The sequence below is a fragment of the Acipenser ruthenus genome, chromosome 3, assembly GCF_902713425.1.
Source record: "Acipenser ruthenus chromosome 3, fAciRut3.2 maternal haplotype, whole genome shotgun sequence".
Lineage (NCBI taxonomy): Eukaryota > Metazoa > Chordata > Actinopteri > Acipenseriformes > Acipenseridae > Acipenser > Acipenser ruthenus.
This window is the reverse complement of record NC_081191.1, coordinates 97,387,860-97,407,581: the sequence shown is the minus strand read 5'-3', so window position 1 is coordinate 97,407,581 and position 19,722 is coordinate 97,387,860. Positions and strand designations below refer to the sequence as shown.

Sequence of the window (19,722 nt, the reverse complement as noted above, 5' to 3'; positions counted from 1 at the left end):
AGCTGGTAGCTGCTGGTTACCCTTGTGAAATTGTTCTCATGTGGTGAATAGTGACAAGGTACGGCAAATGTGTTTTTTCTTTATCTTGTTATTTCTGTCGTTCAGTTAAAGTCCTGTTACTCCACAAAGCTCAGCGCATTTCTTTCTCGTGTTTAAATATTCCTCACCTATCCATTATGTGTTCTTTCAGCACTTTACTTCTGGCTTTGTAATAACCAGAGGATGATGTACTTGTGGCAAGGTATTTGTCTGTTAGTGCATAACTAGAAAACAGTTATCTTTCCCATTTGATTGACTTTAGGCTCTATTGTAAGCTTTAGCAAAGGTATTTCCAATGAAAGCTAAACCAGCATCCACAGCTTCATTGTGGAATCACCTGTCAGGTGATTGTTTGAACTCTGTTTAATTAGCATCTCTTTTCGAGTGTGTTTCATTTGGTTTCCAGGTATAAAAGTGTAAGTGACATGTTTAGATTAGTTGGCGATGCTGCCACTGAAATGGAAGTGATGACAATTTATTTTAACTCATGGTTCGCTGAGTAAGTCACACACCTGTTAAAATAGAGCTACTGAGCTAGGACTGGTTAGCAGGGTGACGCCTTGTGCAGAAAAAATAAAAAAGGGGGCAACAAAGACCTCTAAAACATTCACTGACTTCAAGAAACCTGACGCTTAATTGTTCAAACCAAGGCATTGAACAAAGAGCAGCAGGAGGGTACATTGAAACAATTTATTATTGAAAACACTGCACCTGTACCTAAAGAGAGACCTCAGACAACCATCTGTAAGTTCATTTTCTTGATTATTGAAGCACATATTGCAATACAAACTGTATAGAATAAATAACTATCTTGAAATCTGTGAAAAGATTCTAAAATCTTCACCGTCCTGTTGTTCAGCTAAAAAAAATATAAACAACTTTTGACTTTATTTTGTGCATACACTCTACAGTATCTTATCATCAAGGTTCAGTTTATTCAGAGGTTGAGTTTCAGTAGCCAATCATTCTTAGCTTTGCTACTAAAAATATAACCTACACTGCAGGTACACCTCAGAACCAGTTGCTCTCTGTTCAAACACAGCTATCAATAATTTAATTAGACGGTACACAGGAGGGCATTACAAAAGGGGACTGTGTGGAGAAGCTACTACAGTAGAAAGTGATACAAATCAATTATATATATATATATATATATATATATATATATATATATATATATATATATATATATATATATATATATATATATATATATATATACATATATATATATAACATGCACTAATCATATCAATGTGTAAAGTTATAATAATAAAAGTAACAAATAAATATGTGAAAGATAACAGCCATTCAACTATGCACTATTAAACGAATGAGTTCCACATTCAAGTATAACAGTCAGATGTGGAACCCATTCTTTTAATAGTAGATAAAATTCAGGATGAAGGTTCCTGTTTCCTTTTCAAAACACAAAAAGGTACAGAATTGATTAAAGCATCATCTTGAGTTGTATGTGTATGGGACAGTAATTGGCCCTTGGGGAAATAAACAGATTTGTACAGAACAGTAAAGACAAGTATAACTGTACAAGATTTCCAACTGAAGTCCACATTTCCATTTTAATTGTATATCTTTAATCCTCTATCCAAAATCCATGTTGTGACCCTAATCTAGCTACCAAAGAGTGGCCACTAAAAATAATTATAAGCGACATTAGGAAAACTAATTGGTGTAATGTAATTTCTTCTCACACTGTGACCTCACAAATGACTACCTTTTAGTGGAAAACTGGAATCAACTACTGGAAATGTTGTGCAACACTCTGACTACATTAACCTCAGTGCTGTGTGTTGTTAAAAAAATGGATAGAGCAGAATAAATAAAAGGGTTCCTAAAACAGTGACAGAATAGTTTCTGAAAAGAGAAACGTAGATCTCGCACACATACACATTGGTTTACTCCGAGTGTGCATGAATGCACCTTGCAAAATAAATTCAATCTGAAATGAATTTGAGTGAATGGGTTACAAATAAAAATATATGAAAATGAACACATGCTCATTGAGCAACATAATGAAGGACAAATACCATCACTGTTAATTGAAATGATCTGGCCTTCAATACCTCTTGCTGCCAACTCACCATGCGTACTGTAAGCAGTGCAATACACCCCTCGAAGCATGGTGACCAATGGGCAGTTGATTGCATGTATGCTGGTGGTTCTTTATGCATTAAATGTTGTACACTACTTAAAAATCGAAATGATACACTTGACATGTTGGGTAAAACATGTTGTTTAATTTAATTGGTTGACTGTTGGATGAAGAAGAATTTTCATATATTCTGTGTTGCCATTGAAACAGAATACTATATTGAAAAAATATATTCTTGTAACTTCATCTACATATGTAGGTATGTGCATAAAATATATTATTATAATATATGTATTCCCACAACGTGAAGCTCCATGGTCAGTTTCATTTAAAAACAAACTGTCGCCATTATGACCCTTACTACAACAAGCACAGTACAACAAAGAAGAAATAACAAATTCAAAATAAAGACATGGACACTCAACCAAACAATGACAAGAACTTGGAAAACTGTATTCATTCATAGTCTCATTCCACCTCTACATTTCATTTTAGCCTGCCAGAAAACTGAACAAAAATCATTATCAGCGTACCTTTAACAAATGCTGTGTTCATTTTAGCACATCCTAGTCCTTGACAGTCTCGTCTTTCACTTTTTTTTTTGCAGCCATTTCAGTGAGGGAATGTATTGTAATCATTCCCTTTCCTGACCTCGTCAGTTCACAATGCACATGCTCAGGTAAAGTAGCACCACTATACAGGAAATCGGGAATGCGCACTTACAATGTTACACTTAAACTGGGTAAATTTAATGATGCTGCATTGGTAATGGTTTGGGATTTTAGAATTTAATACTCTTAGGTAGGATATACACTTAAACAATATACACTTAAGTGGGGTAGACTCATCTGTCGAAGTTAAATGATTACATTTTAGTAGATGGATTTTCTAAAAATCATTATTAGTAAAATAAACACATTTAAGAGTATTTGTTTTATACTTGGAACCTTTTACTAGCAATGTTGCTGGGAATATTACCAAATCTGTAATTCAGTTCACAAAATAAACTTGCGTAATGAATAATGCCGCTCATAAAATGAGAGGAATCTGGTATGTTTTGAGTGTCACTGGTGCAGGCCCTTAGCTTGGAACTGCAATGCTGAATATGGAATCAGAACCTACACTTTGCTTGCCAAGTACTTTAGTTCTTTATAATAAGCTGTCCAAAACTACTTTCACATAAACAGGCAAGCAGTTTGCACTTGCTGACGTCTGCAGTTCCAACTGAAATATAGCAAGTTTCCCCTCCTGAATGAGAGGAGATAAATTAGCTGTAGCAAAATGATTCAGAATGCACCAAACAAACTATAAAAGTTCAAAGGTAGTCATCAAGGGTTTTCTAAACTGAATGGCAAGTAAAACAAAAATGCAGGAAATTATTCAGAACCAACACTCAACAAGACACTACGTGTGCAATTTGTACTTGGGGGTATGAAAGAAATATCTGTAATCATTTTCAGGCAAAAGTAATAACCTTTTGTCCCTTGGGCTGTAGCAATTCCATCACCTGTAAACTACAGACGCCAGCTATGCATTAGGTTGTCCTTGTAAATTAAATTTATCTTTTATGTAGATGGATAGCCCTAATAGCTGAACTGCTTAACTGATTAGATTCTTCTAAAGAATACCCTGGCCCTACATTTGAGCTTTGAATGTTTCCTGCTTAAAATGTGTTTGTGTTTTAAAAGGCAGGCTGGTCTTCTTGAGGCAATATGACAGCCTCTCTTCCTCACTCATTGGTTTATCCCGACCTTTTGGGACTTACCTCCATCCTACCGTCCACCACTACACTTCCTTTGCAAAAACATGAACCCATTCATACGAGGTTGGGTTCTTTCAGGCCAAAAAAGGAGATTCTGGGTCACACCTATCCTATCATATCATTCAAATATTATATTGCTTAATGATGCCGTTGCCTTGCTTATTGAATTGCATGTTCTATATTGTAATGTTGTGTTACGTGCTTGTAATACATACTGTACTCACAGTTACACAAATATACTTAATGCTAACCAACAGTATCTGTTAGCTTAGAGGTTAGAGGTTTTTTTCTTCCACGTTATATTGTGTTATGATTATTTTAACATCAGGATCCAAGAATTTGCCAATGCCTCTTCTCTATGGATTGTTCTGGTTGACCATTCACCCTGTGACTGAACTTCAGAGATGAGAGTGGACAGCCCAAGTGTCAGATACCTCAAATGTCTATGTTTTATAGTGATGGTCCTTGATCTTTGCCCAAACTGGGTATTAATTGGTACAATAACAATGCTGAAAGGCACAAGCTGGTATGTTCTTTTCTTTTGAGATGATACTAGTATCTTGTTCTCTCCTTGCTGGCACCTCTTAAATGAGGATGGATATCCAGGTTGCTTAGAGGCATAAGAGATTGAGATTGAACCCACAACCCTCCAGTCAGGAGTCCAGAGCCCTAACCACTACTCCACACTGCTGCCCTACTACTCCACACTGCTGCCTTGAATTATTTGAAGAAACATTTTAAAAATAAGCTATTTAATGCTAATGCAGAACACAAAGTACTATGGGTTTGCATGGATGTGGCTTTGTTAATTGTAATAAATGATAGCAATAATTTATATTGTAGTGTTGTACAAGTGTAGCTGATAGCACTCATTGTAGCCTATTGCTACTTTTGAAAGTAAATCACAAAAAGGCACAAAGGAAAAGGGGGTAAAGCTGACTATGTGTATCCCAATAAAATGTAAAACATATGGTTAGTATATTGTATTTAGTCATATGAATCAATTTTGTCTAGTTCTATGAATAGCATGATATCTCTATTTTCATCAATGTATTGAAAGCTCCTGTTATCACACGGAAAACAAACAAACAAAAAACGAGCAAGAGAAATGAATGTGCCTCTGAAACCTCCAGAAGAGAGATGTGCCCCATTCCTGACAGAAACCAACAATCCAGTATGGTAACTGGACCTGAGACGCTGGTAAATGGAAGCAAGTTTATTAAATTCAATCCTACAGAGCTGTACAAACTACTGACACAACTAGCTGTCTCCAGACACTATCGAACTGTCAGAGCTCATGCAACGCAATGGAATGTTACTACAGAGCACAGTAATCTTGCCTGTATATGTGATTTGTCTGTTTTTAAAACACAATGCTAGAAAAAAAATACCAAAAGAGAAACAAAGGTATATTGAAAACCTATTTATAGCCGATAAGCAGCTCTTGTCTGCAGCATCTACTGACACGAGTTATATGCTGAGTTATCAAAGCACATGCACATGGCTGAGAAATACAACAGTTACAACCTACAGTGAAATAAATAGAAAACAAGTATTTTCTTAACTGCAGACATAGAATTTGAAAAACATTTTTCTGGGGTCTTTTTGTAAGCAGATCTACTCACATCCAGTGTTGATGAGGTTCTTTCAGCAGTCGTTTTTCTTCTTTTTTTCCTCTTTTTTTCTGGCTGTAATTGCTTCTGATGGTTCTGTTCTCCACTTTGCATCTTTTTTCTTTCTTTCTCAGTCTGTGTTTTACAAAATCTGGAAATGAATGGAGTTTGGTTATTCCTTAAAATATGTGTAATTTCTTTGAGAGTACCCTAAGGCAAGTTTCTATTGTGATTAGTGTTGATTAGAGCAGATCATTTTTAAATATGATAAGCGCCACGGTTCATTTTATAACCAAAAACATGAAAAAAACACAACATTAATTAAACACATTATTACAAGTGTATGTGATTTTATTTTTTGGAGGGGGGTGGTCCTTCATTGACAGTTTTCAACAACAATTTGGGATTTTCTGCCACTATGATGGTGGTCATGTCACCAAAATAATTACTACATAGTCAGAATGTCACAGGCTACTAACATCATGAAACTAGAGTCATGCCAGCACTGGCTTCAGACATCACTGCAGAAGAGCAGACCAACAATCCACATATTACACCCATTCAGTCACATTGAAAGAGTGCAAAAGAGGTAGAACGTCAAGCATTCAGAAAACATGTGAAATCTACTCAATGCTATATATTTTCATCCACATTTTCCAAGTTGCACTAAATTTGAATCTAAACAAATGGCTAAGGGATATAAAGAGGATTCGAGGCAAAAGAACATATTGAGCAATGAGCAGTAATGGGAGTGATCTGTATTCAGAACAATACAGTACTTCTTTTTTTTTAAGCCAAGTCTGTAGACAAATTTCATTGAGTCGCCCAAAAGACCAAAGACAGAAAAGCAGTGAAATTCAAAATGTGTTTATTGGCAAAGTATTCTTCATGATGGAGGTTTGCTTCCCATGTAGTTGACATCTATCACCAGTTCAATTAAAGGACATTTCTCCAAATGTAACCTAAGATACAGTAATCAGTCACGTATCCGCCCGTCACATATCCGCCCTTACCGTTTATCCGCCATGATCAACCTCTTCAGCAACGTTAGTTTATAAGTGAACAGAGAAGATTAGTTCAGATATTGTAGATCTTACCAAAGTTTTTGTACACTGTTGTATCTGCTCCGTGTGCTGCCATTGCTGGTAGTGTCACGGGAGCTTTTCAGGGTGTAGATATGTAAATAAATCCTGTTCTCCTGCAGGGTGTATCGACTTCAACCTCTGTCTCGATCTCCTGCCTGTCACTCAGCAGCGAATGCACGCACCCACATGGCAAACGGCTACTTTGTCACAAGTATCTTTCTAAACAAGGGATTTAAGGGAGCTCCCTAATAAAAGCTAAATCTTAAAACAATTGTCTGAATACAGTAATTGTTACCGCTGTGTATAATGGTATTTAAAACAAGATTCATTCATCCGACTTTTTAAATATCCGCCCTTACTCTGGTCCCACCGCAGTCGGATATGCTACGGATTACTGTACAGATATCGATTTATCTTTCTGATGAAAAAAAAATAAAAATCACTGATTCTATGGAGAGATCACGTACTGTTAACTTGCACAACAGAACTCCCAACCTTCTGACATTAAACTAGGATAACTACAGCTATGGCCAAATGTTTTGCAGCACCCTATAGAATTAACTAATTTTGCTTCGTAAAGTCGTATCAAACCTGTTGAATAATGTTACGTTAACATAATGAATTACATACCGCTTTGCAGTTTTCCATATACATAACGAAAAACTGACAAAAATGAAGAATGTGACATTTTGAAATGTCGAAGGGCTGATTAATTAAATAATTAATTAATTAATTTTAAATAGAGTTTCTTACTGACAAATGCAAAATCTGTTCTGGGCATTTTTCTGAAACAAGCCTATACTCTTTTGTGGCTGTTTCATTCCATTGCAAGCCAGGACCTTGTTCCAACCAGGTTTAATTACTTGAATGAAACCGTCCAGTTTAGAACAAGGCTCTGGACAGCTCTATTCAATTACAAATGGCCTGTTGGAACAGAGTCCTGAACTGGAATGGCTTGAAAAGGTCACACAGGAAAAGCACTGATATGCAGTACAATACATCTTAAAGGTATTTATTTATTTATGTGTTTAATACAATTCTATCATGCATATCAAAGGAGTACACTGTAACACATTCTTTCCGTTCCATAAATCCAGTTTTTAAATTAATGGCTTTGATGGTGCAAATACTTAGAATTTCATAGTAATTCCCTTTAACCTGTTTTTTTTTCTCTCAACAGGTATCAAATAAAACTGAAACATGCCTCTTGGTAAGAAAATGTTCCTTTTGCCCTGGGTGCTAACATTTTTACTGCTGCACCATGGGTGGAGCTGTAAACTGACAAAAAAAACATGCTGTGAAACTAGCAAATGCCACTGACAAAGATATCCTATCATTGCCACTGGTTCATAGTGTCCGCATGACCGTTCCTTAGCCCTACCTTAAGAAATAATCACTTTGACTGAAATGATCTAGTGATGTTATTTATTGGGAGATGAGGTTGTTCTTATGAGGTTTAATCAGAGGTTAAATCTTGCCCAGAACTACAATCCCACAATCTGCTGCTCACACTGTGAGATGTGTTTCTATGAAAATAATCACTGATAAACACTGTATCTGCGTATTTTCATTTGGTTTGCTCATCACAGGGTCTATATTCAATCACACTGTCAGATTGGTATTGATTGGTGCTATAATTAATTAATACCTGCTAACAAAGAATATGTTAAAGGGAAATACTTGGACATTTTGAGTATTTGCACAGCCCTATTAATGACCATATTATTTTACTTATTGTAAGCATTTTTAGCCAAGCTATGTCACTGTTCAGTAATGAGTGGTTATTTTGACTTCCTGCTTCCTCTTAATTGCTTTTCCTGTCCTTCTATTAAACTCTTAGTTTAAACCCTTCTTTAAATATGAAGTACTTAATTGGTACTTAAATGTAATCACTTTAATGATATCCTAGCTCTGGGGTTAACAAGTTCCTGTCGTGTAAATCAGTCATTTCTGTTTCGTTGCTAACACACAGTATACAATTTAATGAAGGACCTTCAAGTAAATTGTCTAATAGAACATTTGTGGTGTACTCTCCTCATTGATTGCGTTTAATTACCTTTAAAAGTTTGTTCCCATATACAAACTGTAATGTTGATCTAGAGAACAAGCAGTTAGTAAGCTGTGAGAGTTCAGATATTTGATCACAATCTGTGATGGACAGTGGATTTTGACCCCTGGTGGTGGCTGCTATGATTGCTGTGGGAGTTCATGGTCACCAATTTGTTTCCAGCCTTTGCCCTGTCACATCTATTTATTTATAAAAACATACTGATGGGGTTTCGAACCAGAGAACTCACAGCTATCAATAGTGCTTATGTAGCTGATATTTCCTACAGTCAGCATTATCACTGCTACACTCTATAATGCACAGCAGAGGTAATAACATGTGTATTATAACTGATAGGTGTGTTGCATTTTGCACAGTTTTGGCAATATGCTAGTGCTTAAAACGATGCAACACATTTTAAAAGGTAGGGGTTTTTCCCTGACATGGTTCAATTGAAGTCCTCACTGCCCCTTCCTCATAAGGACCAATCTTTTGTGCAGGAACAAATATACAACTGGTTGCATTCTGGATCTATAACATTGCTTATAGATAAGTTGTGCACCTGATTGGAACCATATCAGACGCTAAATGGAATAGACAGTATTGATGCTTGCCTGCAGAACCAAGTTTCACAAACAAGGGGAGCTGCAGAGTTCTCTAAATATATAGGACACCCAACAGACCTCTCATCACAAGAAAGCCTTCCCCCATGCCTCTGTAGATCTGTTTGACTGAGAGTCTGTTTTAACAAGGATTGTGCTATTTTTGTAGATCTTCAAATATTTTATTTACTATTTGCTATTTATGTCCTGAGCTATATATATATATATATATATATATATATATATATATATATATATATATATATATATATATATATATATATATATATACATATTTGACAATCATGATGATTATTTTCATTGACCAACATTTTGCATGCAGTGTACATATGTTTCATTATTCATCTTTTTAAATTATTTGGTCATCATATAGCATATCATTCTAAAAGCCTAGAATTAATTTGTTATAGTTGTAATTTCCTTAAAATGTTTTTAACAATTAAAAATGGCGGTATTTAAAATGTTTTAACCATTATTATGGGACATCCATAAAGCTAAAAACTTTTTAATATGTTTATGTATTTTTAAAATATATATCTAACAAACATATACACTACATGATATATATATATATATATATATATATATATATATATATATATATATATATATATATATATATACACACACTGTGTACAAAACATTAGGAACACCTTCCTAATATTGAGTTGCACCCCTTTTTGCCCTCAGAACAGCCTCAATTCATCGGGGCATGGACTCTACAAGGTGTTGAAAGCATTCCACAGGGATGCTGGCCCATGTTGACTCCAATGCTTCCCACAGTTGTGTCAAGTTGGCTGGTAGTGGATCTCTACTCCGAATAGCTTGTTCAATCTCATCCCACAGATGCTCAATTGGATTGAGATCTGGTGACTGGGCAGGCCACTGCAGTAAGCTGAATTCACTGTCATGTTCGTGGAACCATTCCTGGATAATCCTAGCCTTGTGGCATGGGGCATTATCCTGCTGAAAAAATCCATTAGCAGATGGATACACTGCTGCCATGAAGGGATGCACCTGATTGGCAATGATGTTCAGATATCCTGTGTCATTCAAACGTTGCTCCACTTTTATCAAGGGGCCCAATGTGTGCCATGAAAAACACCCCACACCATCACACCACCACCACCAGCTTGCAATGTTGACACGCGGCATGATGGATGCATGTACTCATGTGGTTTTCTCCATACCCTAGTCCTCCCATCAGCGTGAAACAGCAGGAACCGGGATTCATCAGACCAGGCAATGTTTTTCCAATCCTCCAGTGTCCAGTGTTTTCGTTCCTTAGCCCATTGCAACCGCAGTTTCTTGTGTTTTGCTGAAAGAAGTGGAACTCTGTTAGGTCGTTGGCTGCCATACCCCATTCGTGTCAAGGTATGACGAGTTGTGCATTCTTTTACGGGTCTTTCGGCACCAATGTTGTACTGGACTATCAATTGACTAACTGTAGCCCGTCTGTTGCTCTGCACAATTCGTGTCAGCCTCCTTTGGCCTCTTTCATCAATAAACCGTTGATACACACGGGAAACTGTTGTTTGTGAAAAACCCAGCAGCGTTGCAGTTCTTGACACACTCAAACCGGCGCGCCTGGCACCTACTACCATACCCCTTTCAAAAGCACTTAAATCTTTTGTTTTGCCCATTTACCCTCTGCATGGCACACATACACAATCCATGTCTCCATTGTGTCAAGGCTTAAAAATCCTTCTTTAACCTGTCTCGCCTTCATCTACACTGATTGAAGTGGATATAACAGGTTACATCAATAAGGGATCACAGCTTTCACCTGGATTCATGGAAAGAGCAGGTGTTCCTAATGTTTTGAACACTCAGTGTATATACAGCTCTGGAAAAAATTAAGAGACCACTGCAAAATTATCAATTTCTCTGGTTTTACTATTTATAGGTATGTGTTTGGGTAAAATGAACATTTTTGTTTTATTCTATAAAGTACTGACAACATTTCTCCCAAATTCCAAATAAAAATAGTGTCATTTAGAGCATTTATTTGCAGAAAATGACAACTGGTCAAAATAACAAAAAAGATGCAGTGTTGTCAGACCTCGAATAATGCAAAGAAAATAAGTTCATATTCATTTTTAAACAACACAATACTAATGTTTTAACTTAGGAAGAGTTCAGAAATCAATATTTGGTGGAATAACCCTGATTTTCAAGCACAGCTTTCATGCGTCTTGGCATGCTCTCCACCAGTCTTTCACATTGATGTTGGGTGACTTTATGCCACTCCTGGCGCAAAAATTCAAGCAGCTCAGCTTTGTTTGATGGCTTGTGACCATCCATCTTCCTCTTGATCACATTCCAGAGGTTTTCAATGGGGTTCCGGTCTGGAGATTGGGCTGGCCATGACAGGGTCTTGATCTGGTGGTCCTCCATCCACACCTTGATTGACCTGGCTGTGTAACATGGAGCATTGTCCTGCTGGAAAAACCAATCCTCAGAGTTGGGGAACATTGTAAGAGCAGAAGGAAGCAAGTTTTCTTCCAGGACAACCTTCCAGGACAACCTTGTACTTATACCATAAAATGACACTCACTGCCAGGAATAATAGCGCTACAAAAATAAACAGAGCCAGTGAAACCTGCTACCTATATAATATGACACTCTGAGAGCTGTGCCATTTTCACAAGTAGTGTTCTAGTGTCCCCTTGTGGACAAAAAAGAACAAAAAAGTAATTTTTGACATGCCTATAAAACAGAATATATATATATATATATATATATATATATATATATATATATATATATATATATATATATAAAATAATTCCATCTAGGGTTTCTGTGATGTCATAAATTATGAGACCGAAGGTATTACCACTAGTGTCTCTCTGTGTAGTATATTCAATTATTTATTTGCTGGCTATGTTATCAGATACAGTACCAGTGATACCAGTCAGTGTACCACTTTAAAATGAAATGCAAGGAGTCATGTCTGACTTTTTTTCCTTGTCAATTATGGGCGTCTAGTTGAATCATAAGTACAACATATGTGCAGTGCTGAAAATCAATAATTACAGAGACACACAAAAAGAAATTAAAAAAAGAAACAAACTGCATTTTAACAATGTGCAGTTTCAAGTGCTCAGCGATCTCTTCTTACAGTTATATTTACAGTTACAGTTAGTGCTGTGAACTCCAGTTGCAGTTAAAGAGCAGTTTATTTGTACATTCTGCTGTTTTGTACACATTTACCACACTTTAGTTTCTTTTGAGCTGTGAATGGGTCAGTGTAATACAATGTTATAGTTTGAAAGGAGGTATAACTGCAGTGTACAGAAATGAAACAAAAGGTACACAAAAGGTGGAAAAATAACATGTTTACTGCAAGAAGTCTTTACTTCTTTCTACCCAGCTGAAGAAGGTATTTTGTCCAAAACATCCTGAAATAAATTACTTTTCAAACATTTACACCTTTTGTGTACATACATTTTTTTTTCATTTATATAAATATAAATAAATCTATTGACCATGTTTTGTTCTATAAACCCTTATGTTTTCCTGGCACTCACACAGAATAAAAGGTCATGACTGACATGTCACTGATTTAACAGCAGCAAGTTAAGCCTGGTAATTTAGCTGACTAGGAAATCTGACATAATGTCAACCAGCTGCGAAGGCTGTGTGCAGCAGTTACTATTTTATTCTGTTTTCTAGAACACTGCTGGAACTTGAGAAGATTTGTTGCGTATCACCACAAGCTAACGAGCGTGGCTATATTCAGACCGAAGGCTCATCAAGATGTTCTGCTTTTAGGTGCTGGCGAAGAACAGCTCTGCTGGGAATAGCACTTAATTGAGTTTCCAGATAAACGGACTGGTATCCAGCCTTAAAACTATGTCAACAGCTCCCATCTTCAAGACGAAGGTCCACACAAACACAGACACACTTGTCAAGGACAAATCTGTCTTGATCAATGTGTTTAACATATGTAGAATTTAGAGCAAGCAGAGGGTGGCAATCAGGACTTCTGTAAGACATGCAGGGTGATTGATTGACTTGGCGTGTGTCCAGCTAAGAAGCCACATTCTTTCAAGCCCCACGACCCTGCCAGATGATTGTTAAAATACAGCCCAAGTGAGAAACACATTTACAAACACCATCTATCATGTCTTCAAACAGAAGCCTCCTCCGAGGCAGAACTACTGCTTTGGCACCCTTCGTAGAGAAAGGGGGAAATAAAGTGACATTTAAGAGATTCTGTATGTGGGGATATATGGTATAAAGCAAAAAAAAAGAAAAGAAAAACATGATGAATATTTGTACCACGGCTGCCTGATTGACTTGAAGCCTCTAGAAATTCATAGCTAGGTCTTCCATTGTTCTTTGAAATACAGCAAGTTGGAAAATAGATCTCTGGATAGTGAATGCCTGTCAGAGCTTTTTGGGTTATCTAGATCTACACAGTATTCACCAATAATTTAGATCATATGACAATAGCTGAAGATATGTATCATTCACTGGTTTGTAACATGTTAAGTGTCAAACAGTCAGCTTGTATGTTTGTATTTATTATATTACTTTAACCATTAGGGACAATGGTACCGCTAAAAAGATTTTACTTCTGTTGAAAAAACTGTAACAACAGCACTTCTTTCTAAGTGTTATATTGGAGGCCCTCTTTCGGGTTATGTCGTGTTCACTCAAGCAGGTGAATGGAAATAAGCTGCAACACAACAAACCATTAGAGCCGATACGAGAGACTAACATCCCAACACTTTCTCTCCGGGCAGCGTGGTGCTGTATGCTCTGCACTTCTCAGCAGACTCATCCATCCATCAATCTACTGCACTCCCGCCACTGCTCTGTATAAATGCTAGCCTGAAATGCTAGCCTTGATTGGTATCATTAGGCCAGCTCCCTCCAGAAAGCAACCAGTCCAACCCAATCCTTCTGTGCTTCCCTAGTGGTTGATTTCTGGAGTGCCATGTTTAAAGTGTATACGTTTCACATTCATTTATTACTACTAAACATGAAGCCATCCACATAGGTATCCGTTACTAATTTGGCCACTGTACTTTTTCTTTAAGAATTTGGCACAATTTTAAATGTAACGTTTATACAAGCAATACACCCTTGTATTGAAGCCACTGCAAACAGAGGGGATGCAACCTACTGTATCTTGGGCTGGATAAGAATCACAAAGAAAAGCTTTAAAATGTAAACTACAGTAGGTTCTACTGCAAGTTTTGTTATGCACTATCTAAGTGTATCATTTTATAACCCCAGTGATGGGTTTATCACCCAGAGCCTCCCACTCCCCACGCATTAACCCTTTCAGTCCTGAATTGTTTTTGTTGAGCTGAAGAAGGAACTCCTATATTAAGTACACATAAGACCAGGACAATTTTTTTTTTTTAACATATATTTATACACTACCTCAGACTGGGACCTAGGAGTCCTGTGAGGGTCTAACAGGATTTTGGACAGCATATATTAACATAGAGGTACAGCGCTAAGATAAGGTGGGACCTTGAGGTCTAGCCAGGACTGGAACGGTTAGCACAGTTATCTGACTGTAGACTAAGGGCAGTTTTTAAATAATACCTAATACAGATTTATTTTAAAAAGACACAAACGCCTTTTTTCATACTGCCACTCATATTTTATATATAGGATTTATTTTGAATCCCCACTTCTAAAATCATGTCCAGCACGTTATGTATAATAAGCATGAGTGATGATTTACAAATCTCACCCCTGTCCGGATTCACCTATAAACATTCTCTTCCAAGGAAAGTAACAGCACATGCTGAGCATGTTCAGATATGGGAGTTGGAAGAAGCTGCCGCTACTAAATTATGTCTCCTTTTTTAGTAAAAGGATTTAAATGTTGCAAAAAAAATGATGTTGCCCAGTTGTAGTTTATTAGACTGTGATCTGAAGCAGACACCCACATGCTTGTCTGTCTGTCTCTGCTTTAATCAAAAACAAGCCAGGTCTGATTGGTGGATTGGTGTGATTCCAATTAACCTGTTTCTGATGTGTGAATATATATATATATATATATATATATATATATATATATATATATATATATATATATATATATATACTCATGCACAAAAGAAATGCAGCACTCAGGTCTAACGGATTCAATCAAATATTTTAAAAACAGATATCAAACAAACTCACAGGAAATGTGAACAAAAATAAAGAATCATGATAAGTTTTCAGTATGAAACGTGAAACACGCTGTCAAAATGAAAACATTACAAAGTTAGTATCGGGTCTAGGGGTCTACCTAAATCGTGATTTCACGGATTTCGCGGAAATCGGGAAATTGAGGGGTCACTGCGAAAGTCACCTCTTTTAGGGGTCAAAGCATACCAGACAAGTATAGAGAGAATAAAAAGAAACCTCTTTGAATGAACTACAGCACAATGCAAGCGACGTAAACTATGTATCTTCCTTCTGTAGATAGGAACAACTGGTATGGAGAGGATGGTGGATGAAGGCACGGACATGATGCGGTAGTGATATTGGATTCCTGAAATGTAAGATTTAATGGATGCTGGGGAAAGATGGAGAGATTCCTTAGTATGGACGATGAAGGCCAGGATCCAGTCTTGATTGAAGGGAATAGGGTGGATATGATTATGAGCACAGAAGGTTAAGAATGCTGACCAGGCCGTAGAATAAGAAGCTCTTGAAGAAGGGGCGAGGGCTGTAGACATGTAGTTTTGAGCAGATTGAAGGAGGTTGCGGAGGGTAGAGTTCAGTCTAGCAGCTGATGAAACTGTGGGGTCTGGAGGGGGTTTGGAGAGGCAGATGGAACCAGCTGATGGAACTTGGATACCTGTAGGCGAGAGAGAGCATCAGCAGCATTATTATGGGTACCAGGAAGATGGCGGGCTTGTATTAGGAAGTTGAGAGATACGGAAGACCATATGAGACGACGGAGCAGGCGCATAATGAGGGGGGATGAAGAACGTCCTTTGTTGATGATGTGCACTGTGGGTTTGTTATCGCTGAAGAAAAGGATTGATTTTCTTGACCATTGGTGACCCCAGAGGACAGCGGCCACTACGATTGGATAAATTTCTAGGAGAGCCGTAGATTCCTCTTGAGGGGGGAGGAGCTGAATTTCAGGGGGCCAAGTGCTGGAGAACCATTCAGGAGCGAGGAACCCGCCGAATCCGATGGATGAGGCGTCAGTGAAGAGGGCAAGATCATGAGGGGCTGAAATGAATTCGTCATAAAATAGAGAGAGACCATTCCAGTTAGTAAGGAGATTGATCCACATCTTTATGTCTTTTCTGGCTTCGGCTGAGATTTTCACGTGAGAATTCATATTCTTGACAGCTGATGAGAGGGCTAGGAGACGTGAAATAAATGTTCTGCCCTGAGGAATGATGCGGATGGCGAAATTAAAATGACCGAGGAGAGACAGGAGGTCCCTCTTCTTATTGAAAGAGGAGATCTGAAAACTGTTAATGAGTGAGAGTAAGCGTTGGAGTTTGACAGGAGGCAGGCTGGCTTCGAATTTCACGGTATTGAGTGTAATGCCGAGGAATTCCAGGGAGTTAACAGGGCAGATGGTTTTCTCTTGAGAAAGAGGGACACCAACTAAGGAGAAGAGGGTCTTAAGGTGATTAATTGCTTGGGCTGGAGGATCTGAAGGGGGGGAAATAAGCAGAAAGTCATCCATTAGATGGAGGAGAAAGGGAACATGATAGGAGTTGAGCAAAATCCAGCAGAGGGCTTCAGACAAGGAATCGAATATTTTTGGGCTACTGCGGCAACCGAAGGTGAGCTGGGTGGAGAAATAGAACTTGTCTGCCCAACAGACTCCGAAAAGGTAACGGAGGGAAGGATGAATAGGCATGACCTTGAATGCATCAGAGATATCGGCTTTGGCAAGCCAGGCTCCGTGACCTGCAATTTTGATGAAATGAATGGTGTCTGAGAGCTTAATGTAGTGAAGAGCGAACTCCTCGCTTGAAATGAGGGAGTTAATGCTGCATGTGTAACTGCCCCGAGGAGCGGATAGGTCAATGATAAGGCGTTTCTTGCCAGAATACTTGCAGGTAGCGATGCCTATGGGATTAATGCGAAAGGTAGTGAAGGGGGGTGCTGCAAAGGGACCGACCATGAAGCCTTTGTCGACTTCAGCTTGGAGAAGGGAACTGACGACTTGTGGCTCTGCAATGGCAGAACTGAGGTTTTGACAGATGTGAGACTCGGAAGGAACGTGAGAAATGCCAGTGAAGAAGCTATTTGTAAGTCCACTAATTAGATAGGAGACGAACGGCTTGTCTGGATGATTTTGAAGCGCATTAGCGAGAGCCGGAATGTTGATAGGAGTAAAAACCTGAAGTAACTTTGATTGTCACTTAGCTGTAAGAGGACATATGGACCGGGAGTGGGCGTCATTGCAGAAGCTGCAGACATGGAGGTTCTTGCAGGAGCGGTTGAAGCAGACAGAAGAATTAAAGTTATTGCATATTTGCCTGCCACCTGAAAACTTGATGGGACGGCCATAGATATCTTGGGCTTGAGATCTGGTGGGTGGAGCTGAAGCATGGATGGAAGCAGGGGCAAGATGTCTTGAACTGAGAAGAGAAGGAAAGGGATGAGAAATGGGTTGAAGAGAACTAGCTGCTGCCTTAGGGCATAGGTAAGAGGAGTGCGCTGTGGAGGCACATGCGCTACAGGCGTTGGCACAAATTCCACTGAAGATACGGGTGAAAAGATCTGGGCCACAATACGGTTGTCAGCTGAGAGGGTGGCAGCAGCTTTGGCTGAGAAGGCACGGTGGTATTGATAGAACAAGGTGCCTCCATAGCGCACAGACAATTCGACAACCAGGAAGAGATACTGATTTAGCTCCTGTAATCTGTGTGGATAAACAGAACAGAGAATGTCACGATAGATGGAGAAAGCGAGGATGAATTCTCCCACGGAAAGGCTTTTTTGAAAACGTGGGTCGCGGGACTTTAGAGTGACTGAAACGTCTCCACAGTCAACCACTCTGTGATCTAAAAACTCAGAAGAAGCAATGAGAATAGAAACGAGATTAACATCCTTGACTTCAATTATTAGCTTCCTAATTTTTAGAGAAATAGAATGGTTGGTAATAGGACGGGGAGAAGAGGAACTCTGGAAGAGCAACGGGGGGTACTGAAGAGGACGTACCAGAGAGAGTAGCAGAAGAGGAGGGCCTGACGGCCGAAGCTTGCAAGCGGGGGGGAAAATCGGCTCGGCTGACAAAGCTTCACAATAGGTAAGAAATAGGGACATGTGATCACAGCCAACGGGGATGGGAATTGACTTTTCAAAGAGTTCTTTCAGCAGCTTAGGTGTCGTCCAATCTTTATAGTGGAGCTGCGGTGGGGGCTGGCTAGCGGAACCGTGCTTTGAGCCCCGCTCTTGCCTAGCTGAAAGCTGGGTGGAAGCAAGTTTGACTTGCGGGGCTGGTGCGGTCATGAACCGGGACGAGGAACGGGATGCCTGACAGAGACGGACCGGTGGAGGGGTCAGAGGCAGGAACTCGTCTGAGTCGGAAGGAAAGGCATAGGCTGAAAGCTTTTCCATTTGGAAGCAGGTAAGACTGCGCGTATTTAATCTTGTTTGAAACGATGGTCTTTGTAAAAAAAAATTTTCTCGGAGTAATGCGTAACACTATCAGTCAGGATTCAAAAACGAAACACTAGACAGAAAAGGTGCAGGTGATCAGGGCTTAAATAGAAAATAGATGCTAATTAACAGGAAATTAGAAAATTGGGAGATTAGAAGATTAGAAGCCCCCAGCTCCACGTCCCCTGAACCACGCAAGCTAACATTTAAACAGGTCCGCGAAATGTTCGCGAAAATCCTAATTTTATTCCATAACCTACTTGCGAAAAATACGTAAATTTACTGTGATTTAAGTAGACCCCCTAGGTATGACCTCCCTGAGCATTAACACAATCCTGGCAGCGTTGACGCATTGACCTCATCAGCCTCTGGATACACTGCGATGGGATGTTCTGCCACTCTACCTGTGCAGCTGCAGCCAGCTGGCAATGGTTGGCTGGTCGCGATTGTGTCCTGTGGAAGGCACTGGCGATTTGATCCCTCAGATGTTCTGTTGGACTCGGGTGAGGAGAAAAAGCTGGCCACGGCAAGACCTTGACATTGTTTTCTTGAAGTCGTGCAATTGTAATCCTAGCACTGTGTGGCCTTGCATTGTCCTGCTGAAAAATCGACACTTCTGGATTGGCTTGCAGGAACGGAAAAACTGTTGCCTTAAGGACTTTGTCAACGTATCGCTGAGCAGTAAAGTTGCCCTCAATCTGCACCAAAGGCATTCTTGTGTTAAAGGAGATTCCTCCACACATCATCACACTTCCACCGCCCCACCGGTTGGCTTGAACAACGCCACAGTCAGCATAACGCTCACCACGAATTCTCTACACACGTTGTCTTCCGTCAGGT

The 19,722-nt window shown here is 38.9% G+C and overlaps 1 protein-coding gene across 1 annotated transcript in view; it reads right to left on the bottom strand.

The window, feature by feature from the left end:
- The window catches only part of LOC131731955 (uncharacterized), a 34,191-nt gene extending 15,351 nt beyond the window's left edge, over window positions 1-18,840 (bottom strand). The window contains exons 1-3 of the mRNA XM_059021008.1: window positions 18,578-18,840; window positions 17,757-18,142; window positions 16,103-17,448 (exon numbers count right to left, since the gene is read on the bottom strand). Coding sequence (XP_058876991.1) covers window positions 16,103-17,448; window positions 17,757-18,142; window positions 18,578-18,840 — 1,995 coding nt within the window. The remainder of the gene's footprint in view (window positions 1-16,102; window positions 17,449-17,756; window positions 18,143-18,577) is intronic.
- Window positions 18,841-19,722: the final 882 nt, after the last annotated feature.